The 8,695-nt window shown below is 50.0% G+C and overlaps 1 protein-coding gene across 1 annotated transcript in view; it reads right to left on the bottom strand.

Moving 5' to 3' along the window:
• Positions 1 to 8,695, bottom strand: part of LOC107119197 (double C2-like domain-containing protein beta) — a 213,454-nt gene that overhangs the window by 138,804 nt on the left and 65,955 nt on the right. The window contains exon 4 of the mRNA XM_015421658.1: positions 5,072 to 5,126. Within this exon, the coding sequence (XP_015277144.1) occupies positions 5,072 to 5,126 (55 nt within the window). The remainder of the gene's footprint in view (positions 1 to 5,071; positions 5,127 to 8,695) is intronic.

Raw genomic sequence — 8,695 nt, 5'->3', positions numbered from 1 at the left:
CTTTACTTATCCTGTATATGTAGTTCCCCTTCCTGTTTTTCTGTAGTAGTTTTTTGTAGTTTTGAAAAATAATAAAAAATTCCCCTCCGGGGGCTAAAAAAAAAAAAAAAAGACACAAGGGGGAAGGAGCGAGCATCATCACAATTAACAAATGGAATTCATTAGTAAACAGGGTTGCCAGCTCCAGGTTTGGAAATACCTGGAGATTTTGGGGATGAAACCTGAGAAGGACGGGGTTTGGGGAAGGGAAGAACTTCATTGGGTGTAATGCCATAGAGAAGGGATGTCAAACATGTGGCACGGGGGCCGGAACAGGCCCCCAGAGGGCTTCTCTCAGGCCCGCAGTGGAACTGGCTGTCTTCTGCTTCTTCTTTCAGTTCTGCTGCTGTTGTGTCATCGTAGGTTTGCAGCTTACAGATGCACACCTGAACAGCATACTCAAGATTGCAACAGCACAGACATTTTAGTGTAATAATTCAGAGCAAGAGGTGTCAGTTATCAGACACTGTTAAAGAAACAAAATATTGCAAGAGTGCTAATGTTTTAAGCATGTTTTTATTTTAAGTAAAAAAAACAAAACCCTTTGTGTTTGTGTCCTTTATAAAGTTTATATCTCTGCAACCTGGCATTACATTTTATGACACACGCGGCCCGGCCCAACAAGGTCTCATTGATGTCAGATAACGAATGAGTTCAACACCCCTGCCATAGAGTCTGCCTTCCAAAGCGGCCATTTCCCCCCCAAGCAAACTGATCTGTGTCACCTGGAGATAAATTGTAATCCCAGGAGATCTCCAGCCACCACCTGGAGGTTGGCAACCATATTAGTAAATAGTGAGAGCCCCTAGTTCAGCTCTCTTCCCAAAGAAAAATCAGACAAATGCATGAAGAAAGAAAGGTGTATTATTAGCCAGGAGGAAAAAGTGGAACCTCCGTGTTTAGACAACCTGTACCAATGAATACCAGGGTTGCCAACTCCAGGTTGGGAAATTCCTCGAGATTTTGTGGGTGGGGCTTGGAGAAGAAGGGGTTTGGGGAAGGGAGGGATTCCAGTGGGGTCTAATGCCACAGAGCCCACCTTTCAAAGTGGCCGTTTTCTCCAGGGGAACGGATCCCTGCGCCTGAAGATCAGTTTTAATCAGTGTTCCCTCTAAGCTGAGTTAGTGTGAGCAAGATCAGAGTTTTTTAGCCTCCGGCTCACACTTTTTTGTCTTAGTTCCAGAAGGATGGCTCCAGAGCAAACTAATCTATACAGTAGCCAAATCGCTCACTCACAACTTTAAGGCCAGTAACTCACAAAGTAGAATTTTTGCTCACAGGACTCCACAGCTTAGAGGGAGCATGGGTTGTAACCCCAGGAGATCTCCAGCCACCACCTGGAGGTTGGCAGCCCTAATAAATACTGGGTGCTGGGACACATCAGCTGGACAGCGCTACTGCCTTTGTGGGTATTTGGGGGCTTCTTGAAGGCATCAGGAGGTCCACAACTGGAAATGTCATCTCATGTTCTTTCATGTTTGTCAATGGCTGTGAGAGACAATATGAAGCCTCCATATTTAAAGGCAGTCTATTTGTCAGTCTACTTGTCTGGTCCTATTCCCTTAGGAGCTTTGTTCTGTTGCTTTGATTGCTGATTTGGTGGGCATTCCCACCCTCAGCCCTCTATCCAATAAGCCCTGAAAACTTGCCCATTCTCCTTCTGACTTTGGACTCTTCTCTCAAATGTTGCCCCACCATCACCATCACCCCCACTGACTTATGGTGACCCCATAGGGCAGTGGTGGCGAACCTATGGCACAGGTGCCAGAGGGTGGCACTCAGAGCCCTCTCTGTGGGCACGCGTGCCATCGCCCCAGCCAGGCCCAGACCATCATTAAAGTGTCGAATTCTCTGCCAAATAATTTTAAGTAAATGAAAGCATTTTGGATTGCTTTCCTTACTTTGTTTGGATCATCTTAAGTTAATGTATGGGTTGTTTTTCTAAAGTAAAACCTCAGTATTGCCATGTTGGCACATTGCGATAAATAAATGGGTTTTGGGTCGCAGTTTGGGCACTGGGTCTCTAAAAGGTTCGCCATCGCTGCCATAGGGTTTTCAAAACAATTCAGAAGTGGTTCGCCATTACATAGCACAGGGATATTTGGGGGCAGGAACGCACAGGAACGGAGTTCCGGCTGGCTTCAGAGTTGGCCACGCCCACTACAGCCGAAAACTCTGCTACAGAGGGAAGGCCTGGAGAGCGACCTCCCCCCCCCAGCGACTCCGAGGCGGGCCGGCCAGGGGGCCCCTTGGAAGGATTGGGGAGGCATTTAAATGCCTCCCCATGCCTTCCCCGCAGCCGTGGGGTGCCCGGACAAGCCAAGGGAAGGCAGTTTAAACTCCCTTCCCTTCAAAGGGGGGCTTGCCCGTGCTCCCCACAGTCGCAGGGTGCCTGGGCAAGCAGGGGGATGTCATGGGGGTGTGTCCTAATATGCTAATGACTTTCTGCTGTTGGGTGTGGCCTATCATGCTAATGAGTTCCTGCTGGGCTTTTTCTACAGAAAAAAAAGCCCTGACATAGCAAACCTGGACTTCCTTGGTGGTCTCCCATCCAAATACTAACTAGGACACACTCTGCTTAGCTTCACAGATCTGACGCGATCAGGCCAGCCTGGGCTATGCTGCTCCTTGCAGTCTTCCAAAAGATCTCTCCCCCCTAGGATACACCATGAGGACTGGATACTTGCTTTCCATGAACAAACATAGCTGGGCCTAGGGAATGTCAGCTTCGGCACCCGATTCCGTGCCTGCACAGCGCACCCACGCAAATCCACGCAGCCCCGCTGGTATAATTCTAGGGCTTGTTTGTTCCCACACAGAGATTATTGACTGAAGCAGAAAGACACCCCATTGGTTTTTGAAACACACTCAAAGCCAGTCCTTAGCAGAACGCCAGAGAAAAAAAACAAGGTGGGTGCTGGAGGAGGGATGGGGGGGGGAGAATGATTGTGCCAAAGCTGGTTAAATTTAGTTCCATGTATCAAAAGGGAAGAAATGAGTGAGAGGGCCACAGGACAGGGATGCTGGATTTGCAGAAAAGATGAATAGGTTGTAAGTGGCCTCATTGGCACCCCAGCCTGACGCTGCTGCTCCAGTTTTGATCATTAATTTCTCTCTCTCTCTTTTTTGGCACCCTCCTGAGACTCTTGACTTGATTGGATCTGTGAGGAGTATTTGTCAGGGGTTGTGGTGCAGGGGCGGGGAAGCATTTGCTTGGCACGCAGAAGGTCCCAGGTTCAATCCCTGGCATCTCCAGTGAAAAGGATCAGATAATGGATCATGTGAATGTCCTCTACCTGAGACCCCGGAGAGGCGCTGCCATTCAGAGGAAAGGACACTCACCCGGCCTACTTCCCCCAGGGGCAACAAGAACCTTCCCCCCCCTCACAGCACTTAGGAGCAGCTGGGTGACATCCTGGCTAGGGTTGCCGGATCCCTCCGGGACGCTGGCTGGGGATGGGGGTAGGGTTGCCAGCAGCCCCAGGTTGGGAAACTCCTGGAGATTTGGGGGTGGATGAAATTAAGACACCTGCTCCTTGGGAGGAAAGCACTGGCAAACCTAGACAGCATGATTAAAAAGTAGAGACATCTCCCTGCCAACAAAAGTCCGCAGGATCAAAGCGATGGTATTCCCAGTAGTACTGTACGGCTGCAAGAGCTGGACTATAAGGAAGGCCGAGCGCCAAAGAATAGATGCTTTTGAATTATGGTGCTGGAGAAGACTCTTGAGAGTCCCCTGGACTGCAAGAAGATCAAATCAGTCAATCTTAAAAGAAATCAACCCTGACTGTTCCCTGGAAGGCCAGATAATGAAACTGAAGCTCAAATACTTTGGCCACCCAATGAGAAGGGAGCACTCACTGGAGAAGACCCTGATGCTGGGAAAGATTGAAGGTCAAAGAAGACGGGGACGGCAAAGGATGAGTTGGTTAGACAGTGTTATCAATGCAACGGACATGAAATTGAGCAAACTCCGGAGCACGACAGAAGACAGGGGGGCCTAGCGTGATGTGGTCCATGGGGTCAAAAAGAGCTGGACTCGACTGTGCGACTGAACAACAACAACAACAACCTGGGGAGGACAGGGACCTCAGTGGGGTACAATGCCGTGGAGGCCATCCTCCAAAGCATCCTTTTTCCCCCCAAGGGAACCAATCTCTGAAGTTTGGAGATGAGCTGAAATTTCAGGGGATCCCCAGGTCCCACCTGGAGGCTGGCATCCCTGCGATCATGCCCAAGATGGTCACAACTCTTCCAGCTCTTGGCTTTTTCCCCTTTGAGCTGGAATAAAAATAAACCTACTTTAAACAGGCTCCAGGGGAAACTGCAGGGTGGGTAGGGGGCAGAAGATTCACCTGAACACTCCACCTGCTCCACTCCCGGGAGGGCTCTCCCCTCCAGCCCTTTAAGGGGCTTTGTTCCTTTCTCAGCTGATCCATGGTAAAGCGGCCCCGAAAGAAAAAGGGAGGGGAACAGGTGATGGAGGACCTCTGCTACCAGTCAGAATAGACAAGACTGACCTAGATAGCCCAAGGGGCTGACTCATTCTAACACAGTTTCATGGGTAGGGTCGCCAGCTCTGGGTTGGGAAATACCGGGAGATTTGGGGGGGCGGAGCCTGAGGAGGGCGGGGTTTGGGGAGGGGGAGGGGCCTCCGCAGGGTCTAATGCCATGGAGTCCACCCACCGAAGCAGGCATTTTCTCCAGGGGGACTGGACTTGGTAGTCTGGAGACCAACTGTAATAGCGGGAAAGCTCCAGGTGGAACCCGGAAGTTGGCAACCCTATGGGGTCACAGGCAATGTTCCCTCTAAGCTGTGGAGTCCTGTGAGCAAAAATTCTACTTTGTGAGCTCCTGGCATTAAAGTTGTGAGCGAGTGATTTGGCTGCTGCATAAATCAGTCTGCTCTGGAGCCATCCTTCCTGAGTTGGGCAAAAATGTGTGAGCCGGTGGCTAAAAAACTGTGAGCTAGCTCACACTAACTCAGCTTAGAGGGAACACTGGTCACAGGCCGCCCATGAAATGATCCTACAACGCTGGTTCCCAGCAGTGAGCAGCTTGAAGTTCTGGGGCTTCAGCCAGTAGGGCTAGAACATGGCAGACAGAAGGTGCCGGTCTGTTGAGCAGGCAAGAGGTCCCGAGTACTGATAGCTCAACCAGCCCACCCAGAGGCTCCATGCTGTCAGCCGTTCCCATGGGTTGGCACTGCACATTCATCTCCACAGCCTGAGCACGTGCATTCCCCCCCCCCCCCCCCCCCCCCTTGGAATAGACCTCTTGGCCACAAAGCTCTTGTTTCACACCCCACCCACCAGATTAGGAGAGTCAAAACAAAGAAGTGCAGGGGTCCCCAACACGGTGCCTCTGGGCACCACGGCTCCCAGCAACACCTTTCCTGGAACCTGCCAAGAGCTTTTAGAAAGTGGGAGGGGCAAGGTGGGTGTTGGCAAAGCAGGACGTCTGATTAGCTGTACAGATTAGAAGGCATCCTATTAAACAGCGCTTATGCCTGAAATTCCTGCCAACCTAGCAGTTCGAAAGCAAGAAATTGCAAGTAGATAAATAGGTACCACTTCGGTGGGAAGGTAACAGCGTTCCGTGTGCCTTGGTGTTTAGTCATGCCGGCCACATGACCATGGAAACGTCTTCGGACAGCGCTGGCTCTTCGGCTTGGAAACGGAGATGAGCACCGCAACCCCAGAGTTGGATTCGACTGGCTTTTGAGCAAGGGAAACCTTTACCTTTACTATGCCTGAAATGCTGACGTGTCACTATTACGGTTATATATAACCTCTCTCTCCCTGACATTTTGTGATTGGCTCCACCTCCGGTGGCAGCCGTTATGTGACTGTGCCCAGCACTCTGTGTCAAAATCCCAAAGGTGCCTGGAGGGTCAGGCTGGGGACCCCTGAAGCAGCGGTCTGAATATACAGACTAGGAACGAAAAGACCTGGGTTCAAATTCCCATTTGGCCATAAAGTTCACCAGGTGACCTTGATCCAGTCACTCTCTCAGCCTAACCAATCTCGCCAGGTTGTTGTGAGGAGAACATGAGGAGGGAAGAACGGTGTACAGCGCTCTTGAGCTATTCGGAGGAACGGAGTGAAAATCTAACAAATAAACAGGAAAGTACCCTCCCATTTAGGGAAGAGGCTGAACTTCACAAATCTGCTGGTAGGATTCAAATGCCCACATTTCATGCCTACCTTGTAAGAAGCGAATCTCTTTATTTTTGCACCGGTTTCTATCCTTGCGCTCAATTCCCCACACAAAATCCTAACACTTTGCAACACTGTTTGTACACCGACTGCATAAAAATAGTGTCGACAGAAACCCCAAAAGGAACGACGACAGCCCAGAAAAGTAAGTAGGCCGAAATGAATGATCACTACGACGCGTAGAATCGGAAAGAAACCACAACGGCCGTATCGGTTTTTCCGTATTCCATCCCAAAGCGGGTTCCAAAATACACGGTCCAAGAAAAGCCAAACGAAAATAACTTATTCTGGACAGCTGGCATTCAAGTCACAAGCACAAGATGATTGCAAAGCCACCTTCATGCTTCTGGGGGAAGAGGCCAAGTATGAAGAGATGGACATGAAACTCTCTGGAGGATCGAATTCCGCTGCCTTTCTGACTGATCTGAAAGGCAGCGAGAGGAACCCAGCACAACGATTTGACACTGTGAAAAGTACAGTAATTATCCCTGCCTCCTAACAACATTCTGGGAGACTGTTATTTTTTAATCGGGCAGTGGCAGGTTGCTCCTTGGCAGCCTTGGCGTTTCCCTCCAGCGGGCAGATGCCAGTTTTGGCTTCCAGAGGCCCACCTGCTGCCAGGTGAGATTCAAATGCCGGGGAGACTCCTCCGTGGAGCAAACGGCGTCTGCCGGTTGCTCTGTCTGCAGCCCAAGGGAAGACGCCGGTCTCTCTCCTGCCACCCGGCTAGCCTGAAGCCAGCCTATTATAACCAGAGTGGGAAATCCACAGAGCCTCGTTAAGATCCCAGTTATGGCAGGTGAGCAAACAACTAATTTTCCAGTGTTTTGCAAGATCGCGCCCAGAAGGACATCCTTTGGAATCGTGTCATCTCTCGCCTGCCCTCATTCTGGTCATACGGACAAGCAGGCCGGTGTTGCGACGCCTAAAGGAAAAGAAAACCTGCGGGTACTCAGGCCGCCTCGGGAGTAGCAGATACGACCAGTTCCACTCTCTGATTGGTTTCCAGGGTCCCAGGCAGAAAAGGGTCTCTCTCCATACCTGCTACCTGAGCCCTTTTATGCCTTAAAGTTTAAGTGAAGATGATGGGGACTGAAGTAGGGACCTTTGGCATGCAAAACATGTTCTCTACCAATGGCCCATGATCCATCCCCAAAACAGAGGTTCTGCATACTAAACACATGAAGCTGCCTTAAACCAATTCAGACCATGGATCCATCTAGATCGGGATTATCTACTCTGACTGGCAGTGGCTATCCAAGGTATCCAGCTGAGACTATTCAGGTATAGATAGGAACTCTCAGGCCGGGGCAAGTGATGCTCTGTATTCTTGGTGCTTGGGGTGTGAGTGGCAACAGTGGGAGGGCTTCTAATGTCCTGGCCCCACTGTGGACCTCCTGATGGCCCCTGGTATTTCTGGCCATTGTGTGACACAGAGTGTTGGACTGGATGGGCCTTTGGCCTGATCCAACATTGGCTTCTCTCATGTTCTTATGTTCTTGGTGCTTGGGGGGGCAACAGTGGGAGGGCTTCTAGTGTCCTGGCCCCACTGCTGGACCTCCTGGTGGCCCCTGGTATTTTTGGCCACTATGTGACAGAGTGTTGGATTGGATGGACCATTGGCCTGATCCAACATTGGCTTCTCTTATGTTCTTATGACACAAAACCTGAGATTATTTCTGAACCCTCCAGAGATCCAGGTATATGTGAATCAGACCACAGTTTTGAACTGCAGTGGTCAGCTCAGAGTTTTTGGCCCTGAAAAGAGCAATAATCCCCCCTCCCATGATAGCACATAAATGATGCTGGCAAAAAGATCTTTGAATTGGTGCTCAGTGGTAGACTGACTCCATGTTCAGAGGCAGTCTACCTCTGAAAACCAGGATTAGGGTTAGGATTAGGGTTAGGCCTTCCCCTACATTCCCTGCTTGTGAGATTTCAGACAGAGACAACTGGCTGCGGTTGGGCTAGGCTGACCAGGGTTTGATCCAGCAGGGCAATTCTTTTTATCCGGTTGCAGTCTCTGAATATTGGAATGTGTCAGTAGCTTCATGCAGCCCACGAGAATGGCTGTCTTAGCGGTTTGGGATCATCAGCTCCTTTCTGCTCAGTGGATTTAAAATAAACCCACAGGCTGGATTTGAAAAGCAGCATTTTTGGCCCAGAAAACAGTGATAATTTGCCTCCCCATCCTCAGGTGCAAAGAATACCTTCGCTCCATTCCACACACAAACACACCATTTCCAAAGAAGCCAAAATACTAAAACAGACGCTTCTTCTCTTTCCCTATTTTTCCTTTTAACAAACAAAATGAACAGAAAGGAGAACCACAGTCTGTCGTCTTTGGCAGGCAACGACCGCATCTTTTAGTCATGGCTGCCTCGATCCAAGCATTTTTCTAATGCATTGCAAGAGGCTTTTAAAAACAAACCCAAGAA

The sequence above is a fragment of the Gekko japonicus genome, unplaced genomic scaffold (assembly GCF_001447785.1).
Source record: "Gekko japonicus isolate JY-2015 unplaced genomic scaffold, Gekko_japonicus_V1.1 scaffold2327, whole genome shotgun sequence".
In the NCBI taxonomy this organism is placed as follows: domain Eukaryota; kingdom Metazoa; phylum Chordata; class Lepidosauria; order Squamata; family Gekkonidae; genus Gekko; species Gekko japonicus.
This window is presented reverse-complemented; position numbering and strand designations above follow the sequence as displayed.